The 27,535-nt window shown below is 51.0% G+C and overlaps 1 protein-coding gene and 1 long non-coding RNA gene across 13 annotated transcripts in view; one reads left to right on the top strand and one right to left on the bottom strand.

Moving 5' to 3' along the window:
* LPIN1 (lipin 1) overlaps positions 1-27,535 on the top strand; it is a 132,475-nt gene that overhangs the window by 60,470 nt on the left and 44,470 nt on the right. For 3 of the 12 annotated variants that reach the window (XM_056814743.1, XM_056814734.1, XM_056814742.1), the window contains exon 1: positions 21,123-21,301. The exons of 3 other annotated variants lie outside the window; for them this stretch is intronic. Coding sequence is in view for 4 of the 9 variants with exons in the window: in XM_056814724.1 (XP_056670702.1) it covers positions 12,862-13,023 (162 nt within the window). In the remaining 5 variants the exon portion in view is untranslated. Of the gene's footprint in view, positions 1-12,545; positions 13,024-21,122; positions 21,302-27,251; positions 27,393-27,535 lie in introns of those variants that run through there. 6 more of the 12 variants (XM_056814733.1, XM_056814730.1, XM_056814740.1 and 3 more) reach the window with 5 other exon arrangements.
* LOC107650712 (uncharacterized) lies at positions 1,337-13,049 on the bottom strand. Its single transcript, XR_001626535.2, has 2 exons — positions 12,114-13,049; positions 1,337-7,072 (listed from the first exon to the last, which is right to left on the bottom strand). It is a non-coding gene; the product is annotated as an uncharacterized LOC107650712 (long non-coding RNA).

Raw genomic sequence — 27,535 nt, forward strand, 5'->3', positions numbered from 1 at the left:
TTTGCCACTTACTAGCTGTGTGACCTTGAGCAATTCACTTCCTTTCTCCAACCTTCCATTTATTACTTTATGGCTAAAAGAGGAATTGTGTTAATTCCTCTGAATACCTCCTGGGATTGTTAACTTCAAGAGATAATGGATGTCAAGCCCTTTGGAAAAGTGATAGCCTTTCAGGAAGATTTCTTTCTTCAGGTATTCTGTGAGCTGATGCAGAGAGGGCAGGAGCACCTGGACCATCTCTGCTCTGGTCAGGGAGATCTGATGGTTCTGGGACAAAGCAAGATCCGGGTTCTGCCACTGAATTGGGACGTCTAGTTGAATCTTGGAACCATCTAAGAAGTAACCAAAAGCTCATTGGAAATTATCTGAGAAGTCCATTTGGAATGAGGGCCCTATTCAGCACAGACCTCCAGGGAGGCAGCATTTGGGCTTGGACTTGGGCGTAGGAATACCTGGTTTCCATCCAATGTCCAATTAAATATCATCTAGCTTTTGCTCCAAGGCTAGGCTGACTAACATTGTAGGGAATCATCACTAGGATGGAAACTGTGTGTGTGTGTGTGTGTAAACTGAGGTTGGTGGATAGAAGGACGTTTGATAATTTCTTCCTTGAGAAAATCTCAAGGTAATTTAACAGAGCTGTACTTGACCAGAAGGAAGGGCCTCACTAAGAGTGGGGTACTTGGGACTTTGCTCCAAAGGGCTGAATTTATTTATTTATTCATTCATTTATTTTTTTTCTGGATTACATGTTGATATAATTTTTTAAACCCTCTCCTTCCATCATAGAATCAATACTGTGTATTGGTTCCAAGGCAGAAGAGTGGTAAGGGCTAGACAATGGGGGTGAAGTGACTTGCCCAGGGTCACACAGCTGGGAAGTGTCTGAGGCCAAATTTGAACCTAGGACCTCCTGGCTCTCAGTCCACTGAGCTACCCAGCTTCCCCCTGTTGATATAATTTTTTTTTAAACCCTTACCTTCCGTCTTGGAGTCAATACTGTGTATTGGCTCCAAGGCAGAAGGGTGGTAAGGGTAGGCAATGGGGGTCAAGTGACTTGCCCAGGGTCACACAGCTAGGAAGTGGCTGAGGCCGGATTTGAACCTAGGACCTCCCGTCTCTAGGCCTGGCTCTCAATCCACTGAGCTACCCAGCTGCCCCCTGACATAATTTTTAATAACAATTTTCTGACATATTGTGATCCATTTTCTCTCCCTCTTTCCCTCCAACGTTTCCATCCTCCCCAAGATGGCAGGTAATGATCTAGGTTGTACGTGTGTTATCATACAATACAGTCATAAAAGAAGACACACAAGAGAAAAATTCATGGAGGAAATGAAGTGAAGAATGGCACGTTTTAATCTGTATTCAGACTTTGTCAGTTCCCTCTATGGCGGTCGATAGCCTTTTTTGTCACGAATCTCTTGGAGTTGTCCTGGATCCTTGCACTGACCATCGTATGTTCTTGCTATTACTCCTGGCTCTGCTCACTTTGCTTTGCATCACTTCATATAAGCCTTTCCAGGTGTTTTGTGCTCATTTTGTCTGTCATGGCACATTGGGACTCCATCATAAGCCCAGACCACAGCCCTTCCCCCATGGATGGTCGTCCCCTCCATTTCCAATTCTTTGCCACCACAGAACGAGCTGCGATCAATATCTTTGTACGAGTAGGTCCCGTCCCTCTCCTTGATCTCTTTGGGATACAGACCTAGCAGCCGTGTCGCTGGGTCCAAAGGCATGCATCGTTTGGTGGTCCTTTGGCCATGGCTCCAGACTGCACTCCAGCATGGCCTCCATCAGGGTTCCAGCCTTTCCCTATCCCCTCCGATATTTATTATTTTCCTTTTCTGTCACATTAACCAATGTGATAGGAGGGAGGCTGGACCTCCCAGTTGTTGTAATTTGCATTTCTCTAGCTAATAGTACTCTGGAGCATTTTTTCCCTTGACTCAACTTCTTCCTCTAAGAACGGTCTCTTCATGGCCTTTGACCATCTGCCAGTTGGGGAATACTTTGGCTTCTTGCAGATTTGACTCAGTCCTCTTGAAATTTGAGAAACGAGGCAGAGTGCCGCCTTTAGTGGATAGTAACCAAAGTCACCGAGTGCTGCCTTTAGTGGATAGTAACCAAAGTCACCGAGTGCCGCCTTTAGTGGATAGTAACCAAAGTCACCGAGTGCCGCCTTTAGTGGATAGTAACCAAAGTCACCGAGTGCCGCCTTTAGTGGATAGTAACCAAAGTCACCGAGTGCCGCCTTTAGTGGATAGTAACCAAAGTCACCGAGTGCCGCCTTTAGTGGATAGTAACCCAAGTCACCGAGTGCCGCCTTTAGTGGATAGTAACCAAAGTCACCGAGTGCCGCCTTTAGTGGATAGTAACCAAAGTCACCGAGTGCCGCCTTTAGTGGATAGTAACCAAAGTCACCGAGTGCCGCCTTTAGTGGATAGTAACCCAAGTCACCGAGTGCCGCCTTTAGTGGATAGTAACCAAAGTCACCGAGTGCCGCCTTTAGTGGATAGTAACCAAAGTCACCGAGTGCCGCCTTTAGTGGATAGTAACCAAAGTCACCGAGTGCCGCCTTTAGTGGATAGTAACCAAAGTCACCGAGTGCCGCCTTTAGTGGATAGTAACCAAAGTCACCGAGTGCTGCCTTTAGTGGATAGTAACCAAAGTCACCGAGTGCTGCCTTTAGTGGATAGTAACCAAAGTCACCGAGTGCCGCCTTTAGTGGATAGTAACCAAAGTCACCGAGTGCTGCCTTTAGTGGATAGTAACCAAAGTCACCGAGTGCTGCCTTTAGTGGATAGTAACCCAAGTCACCGAGTGCCGCCTTTAGTGGATAGTAACCCAAGTCACCGAGTGCTACCTTTAGTGGATAGTAACCAAAGTCACCGAGTGCCGCCTTTCCGTGGATAGTAACCAAAGTCACCGAGTGCTGCCTTTAGTGGATAGTAACCAAAGTCACCGAGTGCTGCCTTTAGTGGATAGTAACCAAAGTCACCGAGTGCCGCCTTTAGTGGATAGTAACCAAAGTCACCGAGTGCTGCCTTTAGTGGATAGTAACCAAAGTCACCGAGTGCTGCCTTTAGTGGATAGTAACCCAAGTCACCGAGTGCCGCCTTTAGTGGATAGTAACCCAAGTCACCGAGTGCTACCTTTAGTGGATAGTAACCAAAGTCACCGAGTGCCGCCTTTCCGTGGATAGTAACCAAAGTCACCGAGTGCTGCCTTTAGTGGATAGTAACCAAAGTCACCGAGTGCCGCCTTTAGTGGATAGTAACCAAAGTCACCGAGTGCTGCCTTTAGTGGATAGTAACCAAAGTCACCGAGTGCTGCCTTTAGTGGATAGTAACCAAAGTCACCGAGTGCCGCCTTTAGTGGATAGTAACCCAAGTCACCGAGTGCTGCCTTTAGTGGATAGTAACCAAAGTCACCGAGTGCCGCCTTTAGTGGATAGTAACCAAAGTTACCGAGTGCTGCCTTTAGTGGATAGTAACCAAAGTCACCGAGTGCCGCCTTTAGTGGATAGTAACCAAAGTCACCGAGTGCTGCCTTTAGTGGATAGTAACCAAAGTCACCGAGTGCTGCCTTTAGTGGATAGTAACCAAAGTCACCGAGTGCTGCCTTTAGTGGATAGTAACCAAAGTCACCGAGTGCCGCCTTTAGTGGATAGTAACCCAAGTCACCGAGTGCCGCCTTTAGTGGATAGTAACCAAAGTCACCGAGTGCTGCCTTTAGTGGATAGTAACCAAAGTCACCGAGTGCTGCCTTTAGTGGATAGTAACCAAAGTCACCGAGTGCTGCCTTTAGTGGATAGTAACCAAAGTCACCGAGTGCTGCCTTTAGTGGATAGTAACCAAAGTCACCGAGTGCTGCCTTTAGTGGATAGTAACCAAAGTCACCAAGTGCTGCCTTTAGTAAAGTCACCGAGTGCCGCCTTTAGTGGATAGTAACCAAAGTCACCGAGTGCTGCCTTTAGTGGATAGTAACCAAAGTCACCGAGTGCTGCCTTTAGTGGATAGTAACCAAAGTCACCGAGTGCTGCCTTTAGTGGATAGTAACCAAAGTCACCGAGTGCCGCCTTTAGTGGATAGTAACCAAAGTCACCGAGTGCTGCCTTTAGTGGATAGTAACCAAAGTCACCAAGTGCTGCCTTTAGTGGATAGTAACCAAAGTTACCGAGTGCTGCTGCTCCTTTTAGAAACGATCGAGCTCAGCAGTTTTCAGCGACGTTCGTTAGAATGGTTGGTTGGTCTACGAGAAGAGGACCAAAATGGCATGATTGGGTCGGGGTCAGCGCACAGTGTGCCTGGCCATGGCGGACCACCCCACTCTACCACAGGACGGGCACAAGTAGCCTGTATGAACGTCTGGGATGGAGGTGGCTTGAACTCTGCGGATGTCACGGATCTTCTGAACTACTGCCGTTCCTCCTTCCCCAGAGCGTCCAGCCCCTTCTTGGATGGGGCACACCTGCAGGGTGCTGCCAATGCCTCCCAATCGATAATGAAGTTCTATAGAGAGACCTTGAACGTGTCCTTGTAGTGCGTCTCAACTCGGTGAGCCCTTGCCCGGTGTGGACTCTCCATGAAATGGTCTGTCAGGCATGCGAACCATGTGGCCAGTCCACTGGAGTTGTGCCCTCTGGAGTCAGATCTGAAAGCTTGGCAGCCCAGCTGGAGAAAGGACCTCTTATCTCACCGGGTGATCTTCTGGATCTTCTGGAGACAGTTCAAACAGAGGTGAAAGCAAGCACACAGCCCAGCTTGACTCCAGTGGGAACGCAGGAGAGCATCCATCGTCCGTCATCCAGAGTCCTGCAGCCGGGCCTCATGGGCTGACCTGCAGTGGCCATGAACGTCTCCAGGGGCACCCAGGAGATGAAGGAGGCCTCCACCGACTCTCAGAGAAGGTCCTTGCCAGAGCCCTCCTTGGGAGGCTGATCCTTCACCTTGAAGACGGTCACCGTCCAGAGAGCCAGTGAGGAATAGTTGACATGGAGACGTTCCAGGAGTAGAACAGAGGTCTGTGCCCCACATTCACGGAGGGCCTGTGGGAGAGCAGGGCAGAATTTTGGGGTGCCCAGAGAAGTTCATTCTTTGTTAAAGTGGGAAGCTTGCCGAGGGTGGGCTTTACGGCCGGCTCGCTGTTCCTCTTCCTGCTCAAGTGAGAGTGGCCTTTGGGCCATTCATCCACCGGCTGGTGGCGCTTGTTCCAGCCACGCAGACCCCAAGTTATGACTGTCACAAAAGCCCTACTTAAGGCAGTTTGACCTAATGGCGGAGTCCTGCATGGAGAAACTAGAGGCGGGATACTCATCCAGAGGCTCTTCCCATTGGCTAGAGGAGAAGGAAGGAGGCAGGTAGGCCTGTGGCCAAGGGAAAGACAGCTAGAGTAGGAGGCAGAAGGCCCGGATTGTTCAAAGAACCTCCCAGCCCATACCCCTATGGCCCAGGGCCATGGGATTGGCCAGGAGGGCCCTGAAGAGAGCCATTTCCTCTGAATCACCTCCCAGCCTCGCTTTGGTGGTGGACTGGACGGTGTCTCAGAGGAGGGACTGCCCTGCTGACAGTCACAGGAGACACTGCCCAGAAATTCTGTCCTCGGCCCAATCAGGGGCCAGGAACCCTGACCCATGGAAGCTGTTGGTGGCAGTTGGGACAGGTGTGAGGCTGAGAAGTGTCTGGGGATCAAAGGAGACAGAGTCAGTGCAGAGAAGTAAGTGCCCACTTTCTTGTTGGACAGAGGAGTGAGAGACAAAGAGCGATCTGAGTGGGCCTGGGGCTGCCCCCTCCTCAGCCATGTGGGAGGTCCAGGAGATGGCTCTGGGATTCCTGGGGAGTCCTCCAAGCCTGTCACTATGGAAACTCCAAGCAAAGCTGTGGAAGAGAGAGGGAGGAGGGAGACCTTGCGAGGGGATCCCAGCACCGAGGAGGAGAAGGAGGAGGAGGAGGGGAGAGATGCCAGTGCTCTTTCCCATCATCCCTAGTCCCCATCCCCAGAAAGGATTTTTGTCTGTGCTCCATGTTGCCTTCCATCTTGTGTCCCCCAGGAGAGGGGAAGCTCCTCTCGGGCAGGGGTGGTTTCATGTTGTCGTTGCTTTGCCAGCTCCTAGCGGGTTTCCTCAGGGGTATTAGCTGCTTAAAAAATGAATGAATGATTGAATAAATGGAAAGAACAGGAAGAAGCCCAAGTCAGGGTCTAGCTAGTACAGAACCTTGTGGAGGCAGCGTTTACCTTCATCCACACGAGGAAGGAAATGTGGCAAGCATTGTGGAGGATGGAAGTCACCACCCTGCTGACTGACTGCGGGCAGAACTGCTCTTGTGATGGGCAGAGGACTCTCCTATGCCCCAGGAGACAGACCCAGGGGGAGGAGAGCTGGATTTGGGTTCGCATCTCTGCTGGATCGCTATTGGGAGATATCTTGGGCCAATCATTTCCTCTCTCTAGGTCTTGGTTTCCTCATCTGTAAAATGAAAAGGTTGAGTCAGATGAACTCCAAGTTCTCATTAGTGCCAAACTGATGATCCTGAGCCTTTCTGTTGCCTGTGGTATTCCTGGATCAAAGGGAATGCAGTCTTAGACGTAGTGCTTACAGCCCAGCTGACTTGAGTTCATCAAAGGTAACTTCTGTGGTGGTTGTTTAGGCGGGTTTTCAGTCATATCTGACTCTTTGTGACTCCTTTGGGGATATTCTGGCCAATTCTCTCCTCAGCTTATTATACAGATGAGGAAACTGAGGCAAACGGGGTGAAGTAACTCACTCAGAGTCACACAGCTAGTAAGTATCGGAAGCCAGATTTGAACTCATGAAGATGAGTCTTTCTGCTTCCAAGCTGAATGCTCTATCCATCCCACTCTGCCCTCACCCATGGGCACATCTCTGGAGGCGAACTTATCCACAGTATTCAAAATCTCTCCATTTGTTGTAATTGATTGTTCCACATATGGATGGGGCAGGGCTGGCTGGGGGAGATCCTGTGTTCATGGTGTTTTAGATCAAGATTAGCAGCAGGGACTGGATACATACTCGGTTGCATCATGGTCTCAGAGATTGCATTAGTACCTAGTAAATAGTAGAATGCTTGTTAATCGATTGACATTTGAATCCTCTGTATTCTTTTTTCTTTTTTTTAATAACATTTCCCCCGACTACATGTAAAATTTTAAACTTTTTTTTAATATATTTTATTTGATCATTTCCAAGCATTATTCGTTAAAGACATAGCTCATTTTCTTTTCCTCCCCCCACCCCCCATAGCCGACGCGTAAGTCCACTGGGCATTAGATGTTTTCTTGATTTGAACCCATTGCTTTGTTGATAATATTTGCATTAGAGTGTTCATTTAGAGTCTCTCCTCTGACATGTCCCCTCAACCGCTGTATTCAGGCAGTTGCTTTTCCTCCCATTAAACTTTCTTTTTTTTTAAATTTTGAGTCCCAAATTTTCTTCCTCTCTCACCTTCCCTCCCTTCTCTCTCCCCTTCCTGAATACGGTAAGCAATCTGATATAGATTTTACATGTGCAGCCATGTGAAACACTTTTCTACATTAGTCATTTTGTTGAAAAGATCTCAAATTTTTTTTTTAAACCCTTACCTTCTTCCGTCTTGGAGTCAATACTGTGTATTGGCTCCAAGGCAGAAGAGTGGCAAGGGCTAGGCAATGGGGGTCAAGTGACTTGCCCAGGGTCACACAGCTGGGAAGTGTCTGAGGCCGGATTTGAACCTAGGACCTCCCATCTCTAGGACTGGTTCTCAATCCACTGAGCCACCCAGCTGCCCCCTGAAAAGATCTCAAATTTAAAGAAAAAAGAAATATGGTTTGTTTCATTCTGCCTTCAGACTCTATTCAATCTTTCTCAGAGGACAAATGGCGTTATTCATGTTGAGCCTTTGAGATAGTCTTGGATCACTGAATTGCTGAGCAGAACTTGGTCATTTATGTTGATCATCTTACATTTGCCATTGAGTAAAATGTTCTCCTGGTTCTGCTCACTTCACTTTGCATCAGTTCATGCATGTCTTTCCAGGGTTTTCTTAAACCATCCTGCTAGTCATTTCTTATAGCATGATAGTAGTTCATTACAATCATATACCACAACTTGTTGGGCCATTTCCCAACCAATGGACATCCCCTTAATTTCCAACTCTTTGTTGCCACAAGTGGAGCTGCTAGAAATATTTCTGTACAACTAAATCCTTTCTCCCTTTTTTTTCCTCTTTGGGAGGCAGACCATGATAGTAGTGGTACTGATGGGCCAAAGGGTAGGCACAGCTTCAAAGCTCTTTTGGGCATAGTTCCAATTTGCTCTCGAGAATAGTCGGATCAGATCACAATTCTACCGACGGTACATTAGTGTTACAATTTTCCCACAACCCCTCCAAAATTCATCATTTTTCTTTTCTGTCAGATGGGTCGATCTGACTACCCAACAGGTGTTGGGTGGTACCTCAGAGTTGTTTTAATTTGCATTCCTCAAATCAAAAGTGATTTATTTTTCATATCCAGAAAGCTGGATTTCTTTGAAAACTGCCTGTTTGTATCATTTGACCATTTATTCACTGGACAATGACTTCTATTTTTATAAATCTGACTCATCTCTCTAGATATTTGAGAAATGAAGCCTTTATCAAAGATTCTTGCTATAAACATCTTCCCCAGCTTTCTCTTTTCCTTCTTCTCTTGGTTGCATTGATTTTGTTTGTACAAAAACCTTTAAAATTTAATATAATCACAACGAACCCTTTTACATCCTCTAGCTATCTATCTCTTGTTTGGTCACAAATTCTTCCTTTCTTCATAGATTTCTGTGATTTTCGGGGGGCCTTCTCACACTTTTGGATCCACCCTCCATTAGCCACCAGTGCTCTAACCTTTTGCACCTGTCTTTTGAAAATCCAAATGAGTCAAATGAATTCCCTCTATATTCACATTTGTCTTAACTTCCCCCCTTTCTCTCCCATTAGAATCGTTCTTAGTAGTGTCAGAATTTTAAACAACATGGACTGACTTGGCTTAGAAATTCCAATCATGGGATGCTTTTTACCTTTTCTCTTACTGTTCTCCCAGGACTTAGGGTGCATATCAGACAATGCCTGACTTTCCCCTATCAGAAACTTATAAGAGGGAGCAATCATTTCTCATTGTTGATGGAGACTCCCGAGCACTTGAAGAAGTCTTTGTCACATAGTCCTCTCCTGAGGATTTCTCCCTTTTGGGGGGAAATACCACCTAAGGAGTGTAGACTTCAAAGCCTAGAGTCCTAAAGGTGACCAAAGATGAAATGGAAGGAAGCAATGGATGATGGAGGAATCCCATGTCCATGAGTGAGTGGCTCAATTTGTGGGAAGACCTAAACCACACAAGTCAGTCTTCCTCCGGTTCCAAGATATATGGTTCTTGTTAAAAAAGAAAATCCCATTCCGTCTGGCACATCCCTCTTTAAGGTTTCACAATAAGAAATCAAGAACTTGGAAACCAGCTACCCCAGGCGAGTTTAGAGAAAGGTCAACCCATGTTGGCGGGCTCCCCAGTCCATTGCATTCCTGGAGAGCCTGCAACACCAACGAAGGGATGATCCTTGACCTACAGTTAGGTTTTGCTCTAATTTCCCTTTGCCTTAGTAAGATTTCTCATTAGATTTCTGTACGTAACCTTTTAACTCCTTCTCCCTTCCCTTATTTGATTTATTTGTATTTATGCTATATACACATACATACGTTTAAATATATTCTGTACTATATCTGGCTCTTCCCTCTTCTCGCTCTGTCCATTAAAATGTAAGTTCACCGAGAATAGGATTGGTTTCATTCTTTATTTTTTTTGTCCTTAACATCTAGCCTCGGGGCTGGTACACAGTAGGTACATGCTAAATGCACACTGATTGTTCCACGGAGTGGGACAAATGGTCTGACAGAATGAAAGATGGTGGCCGTGGAGCCAAGAGCCCCGAGTTCAGGTTTGGCCATGACCCTCCGAGGTTCGGTCTCCTCTCGGAGCCTGTTTCCTCATCTGTAAGGCGGGGATGATAGTCCTTGCAGAGCTCGCCTCACAAGGCATGTTGTGAGAAAAGGACTTCGTAAGCCCCAGAGGGCTCTCAGCTAGAAAGGGAGCTGTGCTTCTCGGACACTGAAAGGCCTTTTGCTTGCCATGACATCCATGACGAGACTCTAGGAAGAGTTCCCGTTGGCCTTGGCATGCGCGAGGCTGTCGCTTGGGGCTAGATCATAAGATCTCATGGCTTCAGTCTGACAGGGCGAGCTCGAGGGCTTCACAGGACCGTGGACTGAGAGCTGGGAGGCCCTTGACCCACATCCAGTGCCTTCATGTGGCAGAAGAGGAACGTCTGTCCCACAGTGGTCAGTTGCCTCATCCGTAAAATGAAGGGCGCCCTTTGGAGCTCAGCTCTGGTCCAGGGTCCCGTGGCCCAATCTGTGATGGACTCTCCCTCCAGCCACATCAACGAGAGAGCATTTGGGAGGCAGCATCGCCTGGGTGCCGGGCGCCATGGAGACCTTAGAATGTGCCCGCATCCCTGGCCATTGCCAGTCCCCTGACTTTGTCCGGCCACTGGACTGGGGTGACTTTGGAAGAGAGAGGGAGGCTGATGGCTTTGTGCGACTACCTCACTCACGAGACAAGACATCATCCCTTGGTACCGTCCATCCTCTTAGGAAGCAAAGAAGAGCACCAACTCTGCATGGAGATTCGTGGTGGTCTTGGAGGGAGCCCAGCACGTGGGGGCTCAGGAGAGCCTTCGAGTTGATGGATGGATTCCGCCTGGGACCTCGCGGCCTGTTCATGAAGACTCCCAAATGGCATCCCAAGGTGGAGGGAAGAGGGCAAAGCCCATCCCTTCCTTGGAAGCGTGTTACAGCCAGCCGGTCCTTGAGAGCTGGCCCTGCTCTTCCCTTTAGGCTTCTTGTCTTCAGGACCCGGAACAGAGCCTGGCACAAAGCAGGAGCTAATATAGGCTTCCTGCCCCATTTTACAGCTTAGGAAGTTGAGGCCCATGATTTGCCCAAGACCCCATGCATCCTAGATGGGGGATTCCTCTTGGTGTGCAAATTGGATTAGATAATAAGGATAATATGGGGGGAGCTCCCCCCCTCCACATGGCCATGAATTGTTTTCCCACTGGCATAACCCCCCATCTCTCCATGTCAGCTACCCAGGCTTACCTGCCCCCACTGCCAGGTCCTGACCCCCATGGAAAAGCCAGTCCTGCCCTCCTTCCTTCCCTCCCTCCTTCCCTCCCTCCCTCATCCATTCATGCATTCTCTCCATTGAGCCCATGAGCAGTCTGAGACTTGGCCAAGGTCAATGGCTTGGATTCTGGCTCCAGCCCCGAGGAGCCACTGGATACCAGGCACACACTCAGCCCCTGCAGGCCTCGGGCTCCTTTTCTGTAAAATGGGAAGAAGTCTGGACTTGACCTCAAAGGCTCCTTCTGGTTGTGAATCTCTGACTCCAGGACTCCCAGAGAGGGTCAGTGATTTTCCTGAGGCCACACAGCGGAGGTCAGAGCCAGCCAAGATGGCGCGTCAGCATTCCTAGGCTTGGGTTTGGGAACCAAATTTATTGCTTTCCTCAACATTTTCCTGATTTGACCTCATGGGCTAGTGATGTTGTTACGCTTCCTACTCATGAAGAAATGGAGGCTGACGGAGGTTCAATGACTTGCCCAAGATCATATGGGCAGTCGCCATCAGAAGAGGGATTTGAATCCAGGTCCTCTGACCTCAGATGCTCCAGTGTTTTGGATAGTTCTAGAGCCCCCAAAGACCTTGTAGTCCATTGAGTTCAGTCCTGTCTTTCTCTAGGTAGGAGGCAGTGCATAGAATTCTAAGCCTGGAGTCAGGAAGATTGGAGTTCAAATTTGACATAAAAACAATAGCTGTGTGACCCCAGGACAAGTCACTTAACCACTGGCTGCCTCAGTTTCCCCAACTGTAAATTGTGAGTAATAACAACAGCACCTACCTCTCAGGGTCGTGGTTGGGGATAAGATAATATTTGTATTAGATGATTAAGATATTATGTTATTTCTGCTTAGCATGGTGCCCGACACATAGGAGGCACCTAATACACACCTATTACCTTACCTATGGTAGAAGAAAAGAAGTCCCAGAAGGAAGTGAGGCCAATTCTAAGCATGAATGGCATTCGGACCAGGGCCAGAACTGCCTCTTCCTCTACAAAGTCAGCTTTGGGCATCATGGTGCCCGTGGGCACGTGGGCACGGCCCCTGGGGAAGCCTCCCTACTTCTTCCCAGAAGGACATTTCTGAATACCGAAGACTACAAAGACAACATTCTCGGGGTTCCTAATTTCCTTACAGTCCATTGAAAGAGTAAATGAGCTTTGCAAGTGGACCCAGATGAAGAACCGCCATATTCTTTTTTTTAACCCCTTCCCTTATTAAGTTTTGGTTCCTAGGCAGAAGAGTGGTAAGGCCTGGGCCACAGGGGTAAAGTGACTTGCCCAGGGTCACCCATCTAGAAGCCCCATATTCAACCTTCCCTTCTTGGAGTGGCTCTGCTCTACCCACCCCAGTCCCCATCATCCTTTCTTGCCTTTCTCTCCTCATCTGCCCCCTCTGAAATGCTGATGTCACAATCCTGCCAGGCAACGGTGCCTCATTTTCCCAGGGTCTCTCTAGAGGGAAAAGGAGGGTCAAAGGAAGATGGAGAAGGAGGAAAAATGACAGGAGGAAGAATTGGAGGAACCAGGGGAAAGACCAGACTGGGACAAGAAGGGAAGGGAGTGAAGAAGGGGAAGAGAGGGAGCCATGCATGCCCATCCTGGAACCAGCTCCTGTTTGGTAGTCTGCCATGCTGATTGGGGTACACCATGCGAGAGCCAAGATGGAATCGGGGGACGGAGCTTCCTCAAGATTGGCATCGAAGTCTGAGGCTGCGGAAGCCGTGGGGCCAACCACCTTCCACCATGTCAAAGGGCACGTATGCAGGGCAGGGGTCGTGGGGCACACGAGGCTTTCTTCTGAGAAAAAAGGTAAAAGGCAGCCAGGAAGGAACTGCTCCGGGGACTTGCTTAGGCCTTGTGAGGGTGCTCAGTCAGTCAGTTAGCATTTATGGCACGCCTTCTATCTGCCAGGCACTCTGCAGGGTGCTGGGTGCCCCCGGGTCTATCATCATACTTCTTGTTCTCTGGGGACAAAACTCTCAGACTGAGGGCAATGGGGAAAGAGTCTGGACAGACAGGCGGACAGCAGGGTAGCGAGAGCCCAGTGCTGACCCGCTGAGTTAATTTCAGTGGGTCGCCTTGGCCAAGTCCTTTCTCCTTTGGGGTCTCCAGTCTCCTCCTGTGTGACATGAGGGACCTGGACGAGATCGCTCACTGCAGTAGAACATAAGCTTCTTGAGGGCAGGGGCTCGTTCTCTTTGTCTTTGTTCCCTCAGTGACATGCATTTTTGTTGTTGGGTCGTTTTAGTCATGTCCAACTCTTTGCGTGACCCCATTTGGAGTTTTCTTGACAAGGATACTAGAGTGGTTTTCCATGCCCTTCTCCAACCCATTTTACAGATGAGGAAAATGAGGCGAAGAAGGTTTTTCTCAGGGTCACACATCTGGACCAGTCTTGAACTCATGAAGACGAGTCTTCCTAACTCTAGGCCCAGAACTTTATCCACTGTGTCTCTAGCTGCAGGTTCTTAATAAATGCTTATTGGACCTGAAGAGGCTATGTTCTAGCTTCACCATTCCATGTTCTATATTCTCTTTAATGTCCACCCTAGTTCTGACGTTCTCTGTTCTGTGTCCTATGCTCCTTTCTAGTTGTCATCCTCTGTTCTAAGGACACTCTCAGCCCTGATAATCTCTGTTTTATATTCCAAGGTCCCTTCAAAATTCTGATGATCTGTGAAAAGGGGACCCCAGACCCACTCTTTGCTCAGTGACTGCCTTCTTCTGAAGTTGGGCCAAATCTCTCTGCTGTCCATCTGAAGCAGGGCTTCTTCATTGGAGGTCTCGGGGTGGGAAGCCTGGAGGAATATTTGGCAGATCCATTAATTGAGATGGGGAAAATGGCATCTTCATTGGTACCAACCTCTAACAGAAACTCAGTGAATTAAAACCAACCTTTATATTACCTATCCATAGCTTGGCAGGGCCTAAAGTAGTGGAAGCCTACATACAATAGGATCTTCATTCATCTGGGAAGATGCCTATTTTGTTGGCACTCCCTGAGATCCCACCTGATGTGTGGCCACCATTTTGAATTCCTCATGAGGCTGGATATGCAGAGAAGGCCCTCATGGGGAAGTACTTGGCTTCTCCAATTCAATTCACTTCAACCTAATCCAAGACAACTCACGACAATACAACAATACACAATGCCCATATTTTATAGAGTCTAGTGCTTGGCAGCTAGATAGGATGGAGAGAACAATTCAAAAGGGCAGGCAATATGGTGGAGGAGATGGCGCAAACACAGATCCATAGAATATAAAAATTGACCTAAATGCATTGGAGAAGTGCAAGACAGAAGCCAAGTGAGGTCCCCAAGGCTCTTTCTTGAGTCCTCTTCTCTTTGCATATCCTTGTCTATATTTCTAACTTTATGTATTCATTTCTGCTTCTAATTCTATATCTAGCCATCTACCTACCACCATTCTATCTATATTTCTGTGTCTTTGTCTCTATCTCTCTTATTCTCTCTCAGTGTCTCTTCTCTTATTATCAACTATATATTTCTTCCTCTGTTTATCCCTAGCTATCCATCTCTCACCTATATTTTAAACTGTATCCACTTCTGTTTCTGTCTATTTAGCCATCCATCCATTAGGTCTGTTTCTGTCTCTTTCTGGGTCTTTCTATTTTCTCCATTTATCTACATCTATATCTCAAGTGCCTCTATTCCGAGCTCTAAACCTGACTTCCATTATCAGCTAGACAGTTCCAATTGGATGCCCCAATGGCACTTTTAAGCCAACATTCCTCCAAACCCATTCCTTCTCCCAACTTCCTTTTTACTGTAGGGCATCGCTAGCCTTCCAGTTATCCATTGATATCACTCATCTTCCTCTTGCAGGTGCCTCTTGTGAAGGTTTCTGAACTTCTCAGCTCTCACCTGTAGGGCTGAACCAGGATGTTGGCGCTGCTCATGTGGCCAGGTTCTGATTTTGGTGCCAGAGCTGGTCTTCCTCCATGTATACGTGTGTAACTTGTGGAGACCCGAGTTTAGTCCTTATCCTTCTGGGATTACCTGAGGCATATGAAATACTGAGCATTCCTTCCTCCAGAGCCTTTGCCTAAACATCTCTGAATCTGCTGGAAGTCTCTGGAGTTACAGGAATCACAGAATATCAAAACTTGGAGGAACCTTGGAACAAAGTAGGTTAGAACAGGAAGAGAACTTTAAATTATAACATAAGAGCATAGAACATAGAATGTTAGAGTTGGGAGAACTATGAAATGTCAGCTGAAAAGAACTTTAAAATATGGAACATGGAATGTGGGAACTGGAATACAAAATGGAACCACAGAGAGCCCTTCCTTTAATAAATATATAAAATCAAGCATTCAGAACAACATTTTTCTGTTTCTGAAAATATATGGCCAATTCTGTACCTGTGATTTGTCACCTCTCTGACAATAGGAAGAGAACGTATCCAAAGAGATTTCAAAAGGAGACGGTACTACCAAAGGAGGGGGGCTCAGTAAGCATCTTGTGTTTGAAGTGATAAAAATCTGACTTTCCCCAAAGAGCAATGGTTTTCTTGTTAGGATGTTAGAGTTCCACAGAACCTTAGAACATAGAAAAATCATATCAGGACTGAAAGAGATGAACACAGAATGTCTGAAATGGAAGGGACTTCAGAACAGGAAGGGATCTAGAACAGAGAATAGACAATGTTCAAACAGGGAAAGAACTTAGAACATGGAACGATATCTGGAAGTGATCTTAGAACACAGCAAAGAGAATGTCAATGGTAAAAGGGACCTTGGAACATAAAAGAGATAAAGTCAAGGCCAGAAGGGACCTTAAGACATAGATCAAAGGGCTGCTTCTCAGCTGAGAACCTTGTCTTTTCTTGAGGGCTTTCTCTGAGAGCCTCCTCTTCACCTCACCTCACTCAGATGTTATCTACTCGTCTTCTCCTCCTTTACCCCTATCTCATTTCCTAAGAAGAGGGGACCCTTCTCTCTGCCAAAGAAAGCCCTCTACATGCCCAAGAAACGCCATTCCATTCTCCTCTCCCAGACTGGCCCTTCTCTCATCTCCACCTTCTCACTTCTTTTCAACCGCTCCCGCCTGCCATCTACAAAGATGCCCGTGTCTCTCCTGTCCTCAAAACCCCTCCACTGCATCTGTCCATCCCCTCCGTCATTCCATATATCCCTCTTCCCTTTGGGGCTAAACTCCTGGAGAAGACAGTCTGCAGTTGATGCCTCCACTTCTGTCCTCTCACTTTCTTCTTCATTTTCTCCACTCTGGCTCCCGGCCTCATCAGTCCACCATAACAACACTCTCCAGAGTGACCAACGATCTCTTAATGGCCAAATCCATTGGGATTTTCTCAATCCTCCTCCTCTTTGAGCTCTCTGCAGCCTTTGACATTATTGATATTTGCTAAGGCATCTTTGCTTTATGTTAAATTTCCTTTAAAGATGGAACTTCTAAAGCAATAGCTTGTCCCTGCCTTTCCCCTTCCCAAGAAGCTTGGATGGCTGCCTATTTTCTCAAAGACAAAAGGCAAACTTTTTTTGCCGGGCCTTTTGATTTGATTTGATTTTTTCATTAAGAGAATTCATTCCTAAGTTCCCAGCCCCTCCCACCCTCCCCACATCACAGGAGGCATCATCTGAGAGACAGACGTGTCCATACAGATTCTGTCTTTCATCTTTCCTCTCTGGAAGTAAAATTCACAATATATTCTTCCAGTATTAAATCTGTAGCGGTGTGTGATATTTTCTTGGTTTTACTCATTTCACTGTTCATTTATCTTGTGTGGTTCTTTCCAAATTTTTTAAACAACAGTCTGTTCATCCTTCCTCATGGCTTATGTAATATTCCATCACCACCATATACCACAATTTGTTTAGTTACTCCTCAATTGAAGGGCATCCCCTCAATTTCCAGTTTGTTGGCATCATAAAGATTGCTGCTGTAAACAGTATGGAATATTTTGGTTCTTTTCCTTTTCCCCTGACCATTGCTGGGTCTAAGGGAACACACAGCTTTATAATTCTGTGGGTATAATTCCAAATGACTCTCCAAAATGGTTGGATCAGTTTATAGCTCCACCAACAATGTATGAGTATCCCCTATTTTCCCCCTATACTCTCCAAAATTTGTCGCTTTGCCCTTTTTGTCATTTTAGCCAGTATGATGGGAGTGAGATATTTCAGAATTGTTTTGGTTTGCATTTTTCTAATTAGTAGTCATTTGGAGCATTTTCCCCTATATCTATATATGACTTAGATGTCTTCATCTGAAAATTATTTGTTCATATCTTTTGCCCATTTATCAATTGGGGGATGGCTCTTAGTCCCATAAATGTGACAAAGTTTTCTTTATATTTTAGGACCCCCCCTCAATTTTCTGTTTTCCCTCTTATCTTGACAACAGGTTTCTTTTGTACAAGAACTTTCCCATTTGCTGAACTCAGAATTATCCATTTAACATTTCATAATGTCCTTTATCTCTTGTTGACTCATAAATTTATCTTCCGTGCCCAAATCTGATAGCTACTGTGTTTCCTGTTTTTCGAATTAGCTTCTGATGTCTCCTTTTTTTTCTAGATCATGTATCCAGTTTGCTTTTATCTTGGTGAATGGTGTGAGATCGTGGTCTGTTCCTAGTTTCTGCCAAACTACTTTCCAGCTGTCCTGACCAAAGAGTGATTTCTCAGTCCTAAAACCCGAATCTATGCTCTTGTCAAATGCAAGCTTGCTGTGAATCCCTTGGGTACTGCTCGCTGCGTGTCTGTTCTGTTCCACTGATCCACCTTTCTATTTCTCAGTTCTGATAATTTCTGCTTTAAGCAGGTCCTCCCTGACTTCCTTCCTTTCCATTTCCCCCATTCATTCTTTCAGTAGTCTTAATCTTTTATTCTTCCAAATGAATTTTGGGATTCCTTTTTCTAGCTCAATACAATCCCCATTTGGCTAATTTTGTCGGGATGGCTTGCCTGGCCCCTTGTGGTCTCCATCTGGCTCATCTTTCCAGGCTTCTTTTGTTTGCATCACTGTCCTTCTCCAGCTAGCCCACTTGCGATTCTCTGAAGATGTTATTCCATCTCCCACCTCCATGCCTTTGCCCAGGTTGAACCTTATGTCTAGAATGGAATCCTTTCTTCCAGGTTCAGTGGAGGGGAAGGTTACCACAGCAGACCTTCCCTCGTCCTTAAAGCTCTCCCCTTCCTCAGCCGTCTTGACTTAGTTCATCTGAAAACACAAATAGGTTCTCAGCTCCTTGGGGGTGAGGCATAGCTTTTGTTGTCTTTGGCCCTCCGGCTGGCTTCCTTAGCCTGGAAATGGTGCTGCCTTCACCTCTCTCCTCTCATAGGAAGGGTCTCTAGACATCATTACCCGCAGCCTCTTTATTTTACAGATGAGCAAACTGAGGCTGGGGCAGGTTGGGGGGTTTGCTTGAGGTTGCTTACACCAGAGTCCCAAGCAGGGCTGGGACTCCGCCTGGCTGGACTGCCATTTTGACATTCGTAGAGCGCAGGCCTGATGGCTCCAGGGAATGGGATCTTCCTGTTGCTCGTTTTAAGAATGTTTGATGATTTCCACGAGCTTATTTCTATAGGCTCCAAGATATCCTTTCATTTTTAGGTAAGGTTCTGTCTCGGTGGAGTCATTTCTCTTGTCAGATTCGCCTTGACCCCGTTTGGTTTTCTCACTTCCTTCTCCGGATCATGTTACACATGAGGAAACTGAGGCAGCCGGGGATGTGATTTGCTCAAGGTCACACAGGTAGTGTGTCTGCGGCTGAATTTGAACTCGGGTCTTCTTGACTTTGGGTGTGGCCCTCCCTCGGCACTCAGAGCTCTGCTCTACACTTGGGACTCCACCCCTCCTCTGCCATTCTCTGTTCCATGTTCCGCCATGAGCCTCCTGAAGCTCCATGTACTGGGGGGTCAGGGCGGAGCCCCGAGGCCTCTCCAGGAGCTGGAAGGGCCTCCGGCTGTGTGTCTGTGTCCCCACACACGGGTGCCAGCCTCGCTCACAGCTGCGGGGTCACCCTGGCCTGCTTCTCGCCCTCTCTGGGCCTGTCTCCCTCCCTCTCAGGTGCCTAGGACGTGCCGGGGTGACTCGGGGCAGAGGAGGGCAGGGAGGCCGCTTGGCGAAGGTCACTTCCTCCCCTGAAGTCCAGGGGGGTCTTTGTTATTTGGCTGTGGCCTTCAGGGACCCAAGAGAGATCTTCTCTGGCCCATTTTACAGAGGAGGAAACTGAGGCCAACGGGGTGCCGGGACCTGCAGGCTTGCTCAGTCCTCATCTTCTTTGAGCCTGGATGGGGGGCCTTCGGGAGGAGGAGGCGCCTAGGCCTCCCCTCCCCCAGTGGGTTGTTTGGGGCCTCCCATGCCAAGGCTGCTGCATTTCTGGACCCTCTGGGGGGGATGTCTAGAGGGCCTCTGGAAAATGAGATGGGGAGGGAGGCTGGAAGGAGGCCTGGCCTGGAGGTTCTGGGTTCAAGTCCTAATTTTCCCATAATCTGGGCCAGAATGGAGGCCCCAAGTGACCTGGAGTAGGAGAGGCCAGGGAGAGGAAATGACTTGTGTAAGGTCACACGGCCTAGGCCTTCCTCAATTGCTTTCTAGGCCTAGAATAGAGGAGGCCCCAAGACCTAGCTTCCAGGGCTCAGTGTGTGTCACCTCCGCTTCCCCTCCCCCTCCCAGAAGGGAGGCTGGAGGCCTCTCCTCTCCTGGCCCCGCCCCTCCCTGACGTCGCGCGGGGACCTGGGCTGCTCCTGGAGGCGTCTCCTCATTGGCTGAGCGGATCACCTCAGCTCTCCTCCTCCTGTGGCTGAGTCATCACTAGTCACCCGGAGGAGCCCTCTGAGGGGGGTGCCGGACGGCCGCAGCCTCGTACTCCAGGCATCCAGGGAGGAGGCTGCAGGAGGGCTTCTCCCTCCCGGGGAGAAAAGGCAGCTCCAGAGGGGCCGGACCATCCCAAGGTCACAAAGTAGGGGAGGGCGGAGCCGGGCCTGCAGTCCAGGGACCCCCCCCCCCAGCAGGACTGGAACCCAGGACCAGGTGCTCCCCCTTTCTCAGGGGCCCGACCCTCTCATTTTACTGTGGGTGAAACTGAGGCTAAGGGTGACTCGTGCAGTAGAACCCGGGGGCCGGCCAGCCCTAGCGGTAAGGGAAGGGAGGGGCCCCCTGAGAGTCTCCGACGTGGATCCGACAGGAAAACCCCGATTTCCCAGAGGACTCTGGGTTGGAGCCCGGGAGCCTGGGGGGTCTGAGGTGGAGTGGAAAGGGGCTTCCCTTCTTTTGTACCCGGGGACTCCGCCGCAAAGCCCTGGAGGCTGGAGGACGACGGGTCTGGAGCCCCAGGGAGGACCCAGGTTCGATTCCTACCCCGGGCGCCCTCACTTGTGACATGAAGGGGCTTAAGCAGAGGAGCCCCATTCTCGCAGGGGACAGGGGAGAAAACCGAGGTCTAGACAGAGGTGAAGTGACTTGTCTAAGGTCTCACAGCAGGCCCCGGCTGGGCCTCCCCCTTGGGGCCTGGCTCAGCCCCCACAGCCCTTGCAGGACCTGCTTCCGTATCTGAGCCCGACCGGGAGCATCCGGGCCCCCGGAGAAAGGAGTCCCGTCGGCCTGTCTCCTCCCTCCTTTCTCTCTTTCTTCCCCCACCCCCTTCCTTTCCGTCCTGCTCATGTTTACCCATAAAACCACCCGAGGAGCACAGCCGTAAAGTTCATCCAAAGGCCCTTTACTTCCCCTGTCCCGGCTCGTCCCACGCTCCGGCCCCCTCCCGCCAGCCCGGGGGGGGGGGGGGGGAGGGGGCAGTGTTTGTCCTAGAACACTGACGCCGGCCTAGAGCCAGCTCTGCAGCCTAGCCTAGCGCACAGCCCCTGAGCCCCGCCGCCGGCCCCCGCGCTCCCCCTTGGGTCCCCCCCACGCACATCTGGGCTCCACCTCTGGGCGGGCGGTCTTCGGCGCGGAATTGACAGCCAGCACCCTCAGTGTTTGCATACAAAGAGGAGCGCTCGGGCCGCTGCTGCGGCTTGGGGCGACCCCGGCTGCAGCTTCGGCTTCCTGGGACTCAGCCCTGGAAAAGGCTCGGGGTGCTCCGGCCCCGACGCAAGCCCGGGTAAGGCCTCGGCCTGGGTCTGGGCGGCCTGGGGGAGGGGGCCGGGGGGGGGGGCGGCCACAGCCCGGCGGCGCGCGTGCGGGAGTGTGTACGAGTGTGCAAGTGACGAGGTAACTGACGGGGCGAGAAGAGGAGGGGGGGCGGGGGGGTTGGGGACACGGGTTGGGGGGGGGAAGAGGAAGGAGGAGAGACAGGAAGAAGCGGGACAGGAGAAAATGAAGAAGCCGCGGCTGAGAGTCCGGGACGGAGAGGGGGGAGAAGGTCAGAGGCGAGAGAGGGCGGGCGGGCCGGCGCCGAGCGGGGCTCTGCGCTCCGTGTCCCTCTCTGGAGCTGAGGGTCTAACCGGGACTTGCGGGGAGCCCGAGACGCGGCCCGGCGCAGAGCCTCTGTCCCCGCTTCCGCCTCTGTCCTGTCTCTTCTTGCCCGCACCTCTGCCCCTGCCTCCCGTGGCTGCGGCTCCTTTTCTGGCTCCTTTGACAGACAAGGAAACTGAGGCGGGCGGGATGCAGTGACTGGCCCAGGGTTCCCCAGCTAGGAAGTGTCTGAGGCCAGGCTTGAGCCCAGGAGCTCGTCTCCACACCTGAGAGAGCCGGGATAATGGGGGGGGGGGCAGAGCACGTGTCTCCCTCCTGACCTTAGGTTAAAAAAGGGTTGGAGCTGGCATTGTGCGCATCTAAGGGAAGCTTGAACTCGGCTCTGGCTTTTTCCAGGCCTTCTTGTTAGTTTAGGTGGCACAGCGGGCCTGCGGCAGAAAGACCCGAGTTCAGATCCTATCTCAGACACTTACTGACCCCGCCATATCGCTTAAGCCTGCCTCAGTGGCTACCTCTGTACACTGGGGGTAACACCACCATCCAAGCCAGGTGGCCCTGGCTGAGTCACTGAACCCCTGTTGCCCAGCCCTTATGGCTCTTCTGCCGTGGACCTGATACGCATTGTTGACTGAGATGGAAAAGAAGGGGTTAAAATTCCCCCCCCCCCCCCCCCCCCAGCCAGGGTCTGCCCCGTGGTCCTGGCCAGGACTGAAGGGGATGCTAGAGTGCCTTCCAGGGCCCTGGCGTGGAAGCTCCCTTCCCCAATGCCCATTTGCCTCTGGAATGCTGGCTGGGGTTTGGGGGTCTTGTCCTTGTCACCCCAGCTCTCCTGGCTCTCTCCTGGCTCTCCTCAGCTCTCCCCAGTTCTTCGGCTTTCCTCAGCTCTCCTCAGCTTCTCCGGCTCTCCTCAGCTCTCCCCAGGTCTTTTCTGGGTCTCCTCAGATCTCCTGGCTCTCCTTGGATCTACCTCGGCTCTCCTCAGCTCTCCCCAGTTGTTCTTCGGTTCTTTTCTGGGTCTCTTCAGATCTACCTCCACTCTCCTTGGCTCTCCCCGGCTCTCCTGGCTCCCCTCCGATCTACCTTGGCTCTCCCCAGTTCTTCTCCAGCTCTCCCCAGCTCTTTTCTGAGTCTCTTCAAATCTACCTTGGCTCTCCTCTGGCTCTCCTCATCTCTCCCCAGCTCTTTTCTGGGTGTCCTCAGATCTACCTTGGCTCTCCTCAGCTCTCCCCAGTTCTTCTTCGGCTCTTTTCTGGGTCTCTTCAGATCTACCTCAGCTCTCCTTGGCTCTCCCTGGCTCTCCTCAGTTCTCCTGGTTCTCCTCGGATCTACCTTGGCTCTCCTCAGCTCTCCTTGCTCTCCTCAGATCTACCTTGGCTCTCCCCGGCTCTCCTCAGCTCTCCCCAGCTCTTTTCTGAGTCTCTTTGAATCTACCTTGGCTCTCCCTGGCTCTCCTCAGCTCTCCCCAGCTCTTTTCTGGGTGTCCTCAGATCTACCTTGGCTCTCCCCGGCTCTCCTCAGTTCTTCTGGCTCTCCCCTGGCTCTCCTCAGCTCTCCCCAGTTCTTCTTCGGCTCTTTTCTGGGTCTCTTCAGATCTACCTCGGCTCTCCTTGGCTCTCCCTGGCTCTCCTCAGCTCTCCTTGCTCTCCTCAGATCTACCTTGGCTCTCCCTGGCTCTCCTCAGCTCTCCCCAGCTCTTTTCTGGGTGTCCTTAGATCTACCTTGGCTCTCCCCGGCTCTCCTCAGTTCTTCTGGCTCTCCCCTGGCTCTCTTCAGCTCTCCCCAGTTCTTCTTCGGCTCTTTTCTGGATCTCTTCAGATCTACCTCGGCTCTCCTTGGCTCTCCCTGGCTCTCCTCAGTTCTCCTGGTTCTCCTCGGATCTACCTTGGCTCTCCTCAGCTCTCCTTGCTCTCCTCAGATCTACCTTGGCTCTCCCCAGCTCTTTTCTGAGCTTCTTCGAATCTACCTTGGCTCTCCCCGGCTCTCCTCAGTTCTTCTGGCTCTCCCCTGGCTCTCCCCAGCTCTCCCCAGCTCTTCTCTGACTCTCCCTGGCTCTTTTCTGGCTCTCTACAGCTCTCCTCCACTTTCCCCCACTCTCTTGGCTCTCCCTGACTCTGGCTGTCCCACCCCTTGGACAGACTTTGTCTAAAGGGGGAGACAGTCAGCAGGGGTCTATTCCTGCGCAGATGCAGGCAGCACCTCTCCCTCTGGGCACCAGTGTGTGGCTGCTCTCAGGCATTTCCTGGACTGTGGGTGCTAGGAGGGCAGCTGTTGGGTCTCCCCCCGGCTCTCTCTCTTGCCGGGTCTTTGCTGTCTTGGGGGCCGCCTCCTGGCAGGTGACATTTCTGGGGTTCCTGTGGGCTCTGCTCCTGGCATAGGGAGAGGAAGAAGGGAGATGGGACTGGGCTGCCCATCCACCATAGCCTCAGGTCATGTCTGTTTGGACAGCTGGCTTCTGGGATCCGTCTCTGGACCTTAATCTACCAATGGAGACAGTCGTGTTTGCTCCCTACTTAGAGAGCCATAGAATCGTAAACCAGCACCGCTGCTCCTTGGAGCCTCAGTTTACTTATCTGTTAAATGGGGACAGCAGTGCTAGGCATCCTCCTCCTCTTTGGGGCTTGTGTGTGCCGAGTCATGTCAGCTGGCGGGGGCCTCCATCCACCCCAGCCCCAACTCCCCTTGAAAGCCAGCTGGATGAGGAGAGCTTATTGGGGGTCTATGCTGGGACACTTGCTTCTATCAGCCTGTGCTCTCTCTGCCTCAGAGCAATTGGGAGTTCCTTCTGCCCCTGCCCTGGCCAGGGAGGCACGAGCCTGGGAGCCCTGGCCCCACGGCATCTGAGCTTGTGATCAGGTGAGCTTCACCAGCAGCATCTTCCAGACCACCAGCTCTGTTGATGGGACGCTCACTGCCTTCCTGCCTGGCACTGGGCACTTCTCTACCATGCTAGAAACAAGAGCCTCGGGCCAGGGTGCTGCTCTTATCCATGTTTCCCAGATGGGGAAACTGAGGCACAGAGAGACTGAAGAGTCACACAGCCAGCAAATGCAAGTAAGGGAGCCTGGACTTGGTGTCCTGGCCTCCACGGAGTTCCTCAAGCTCGACATTCCATGACCTGAAGCTCCCGCCATTTCTGAAAATGTGTTTGCTGAGGTCCCTTCTTGGCTTGGGAGGAGGGGTGAAGAAAAGGGATTGATTTAGAGAAATGCTTTAAGGTTTACAATGCAATTTCCATCTACCTGCTGGTATGTCTATCAAGCTGTCCATTCATCCATCCTTCCTTCCATCCATCCATCCTTCCTTCTATCCATCCATCCATCTATGCATCCATCCATGTATCCATGCATTCATGCATCCATGCATCCATCCATCCTTCCATCCTTCCATCCATCCATCCTTCTATCCGTCCTTCCATCCATCCGTCCATCCATCCTTCCATCCTTCCATCCATCCATCCTTCCATCCTTCCATCCATCCATCTATGCATCCATCCATGCATCCATGCATGCATCCATGCATCCTTCCATCCTTCCATCCATCCATCCATCCTTCCAACCATCCATCCATCCATCCATCCATCCTTCCATCCATCATCCATCCTTCCATCCGTCCTTCCGTCCTTCCATCCATCCATCCTTCCATACATACATACATCCTTCCATCCATCCGTCCTTCCATCCATCCTTCCATCCTTCCATCCATCCATCCATCCATCCATCCATCCTTCCATCCATCCATCCATCCTTCCATCCTTCCATCCATCCATCTATGCATCCATCCATGCATCCATGCATGCATCCATGCATCCTTCCATCCTTCCATCCATCCATCCATCCTTCCAACCATCCATCCATCCATCCATCCATCCTTCCATCCATCATCCATCCTTCCATCCGTCCTTCCGTCCTTCCATCCATCCATCCTTCCATACATACATACATCCTTCCATCCATCCGTCCTTCCATCCATCTTTTCATCCATCTATCCATCCATCCATCCATCCTTCCATCCTTCCATCCATCCTTCCATCCTTCCATCCATCCATCCATCCATCCATCCATCCATCCATCCATCCATCCTTCCATCCATCCATCCTTCCATCCATCCGTCCTTCCGTCCATCCATCCATCCATCCATCCATCCATCCATCCATCCATCCATCCTTCCTTCCTTCTATCCATCTGTCTGTCCATCCGTTCATCCATCCATCCATCCATCCATCCATCCATCCATCCATCCATCCATCCTTCCTTCCTTCTATCCATCCTTCTATCCATCTGTCTGTCCATCCGTTCATCCCTCCATCTACCCATCCACCTGTCTGTCTGTCCGTGTTTCTAAACTTTGATTCTCACAATAAATAACTCAGTCAGGTAGATGCTCTTATTACACCCATTTTATGGAAGTGGAAACTGAGACTTGGGTGAGGTGGCTCACCCCACGGTGTTAGGGCCAGTCTGTGGGTGCCGTGACCAGGTCCGTCCCTCCCTCCATGGTCCATTTCTGTCTCAGTAACAATGACTCAGTTTGTTTTCTCTCTTTTGGATCCTTTCAGCCGTGGTGTCTGAGATCTTGGGTTGATGGTGTCGGGCTGGACTTCAGAGTTGTCCAAAGTTCCACAAGGATGAGGCTGGCGGGGGTGGGGGGTGGACTGGAGGGGACTGGCCGCTTCCTCCTGTGTGCCTGGCATTGTTGTTGCCCCCAGTGGGGCTTCCCTCCCCCTCCCCCTCCCCCTGGTGCCTCTCAGTCCGTTCTGACCTTCTGTCCGAGGCTCCCCTCAGCGCTGTCTGTTCTCTGGCCTCTCCGGCTCCTGGCTCTGTCATTCAAAGCCTCTCCTAGCCTGACGTGCCAAGCCTAAGGGCCGGAACACCACCGGCCTCTAGTCTGTGCTCCCTGACCAGCCCCTCAGACGTCACATCCTCTTCTGGGTCTTGGCCCCGAGGCCATCTCCTCCTCCAGGAAGCACTCCCTGGCTGGGCCCGGCCCCGGGTCCCCCACACACTTCCGGGGTTGCCCATTTAGGGGCTTTGGGCCAGGCTGGCTGAGGGATAACCAGGGGGGCATCAGACCCTTCCAGGGGCCCCCCAAACAAGCAGACCCAACACAGCCCAGACCAACAGGTGGGGAAACTGAGGCCCAGACGAGGAAAGGATTTTCCAGCGGCCTCCATCAGGCCAGTGGGTGGATGGCCCAGCGTGGATGCTGGACTTTCTGACCCTGTCCGGCCCTGGGCGCAGGACCCCCTATGTAGCCTGGGGGGTCAGGCTTTGGGTCGGAGCTGGGGAGCCTCCAGAGATTGTCTGGGGCTCCTGGCGGGGTGGATAGAGGAGCTGGCCCTCAGGGCCCAGCCCGGCCCTCATCTTCTAGTCACTTAGTCCATCAGCAAGCTTGTACTTTGTGAGGGAGCCCCAAGAGGCAGGAGCCCCCCAAGAAACGAGCCTCTGCCCTCCAGGAGCTCCTGGCCTAATGGGGGGAGCATGCAGGGGGCCCTGGAGCCCCCAAATGTATATATGAGAGAGAGACAGACAGACGGGGGCTGGAAGCTAACCTTGGGGGGCCTGGCCAGAGCCGGACGTCTCTGGGAGCTGGACACCCGCAGGCCGTGGCCACACTAACTGCTGCCGCTTCTGTCCTAGCTGAGGGGGAGTCTTGAGGCGGTGTCCGCAGGAACTTAGGCCGGGCGCCTGTGGCTGCCCCACTCGGGCCCCCGACACCCGCCGAGGGAGCTGCTGAGCCGGCCGGCTGGGCCAGGAGTGCGAGCGGCACCCAGGCAGCAGGTGACGCCCCTGGAGAGAGCTGGGTGGGCTCAGTGAGGGCAGGGGTGGGGGTGGGGCTTCGTTGGTGCCGCCCGGCGTTTCTCGGCCCCGGGTTTTGGGTCGGGCCTTCTTGCCGAGTCCTCGTCCCCGGTGAAGCTTGGCCC

Source organism: Monodelphis domestica, chromosome 1, assembly GCF_027887165.1.
Source record: "Monodelphis domestica isolate mMonDom1 chromosome 1, mMonDom1.pri, whole genome shotgun sequence".
NCBI classification, from domain to species: Eukaryota; Metazoa; Chordata; class Mammalia; order Didelphimorphia; family Didelphidae; genus Monodelphis; species Monodelphis domestica.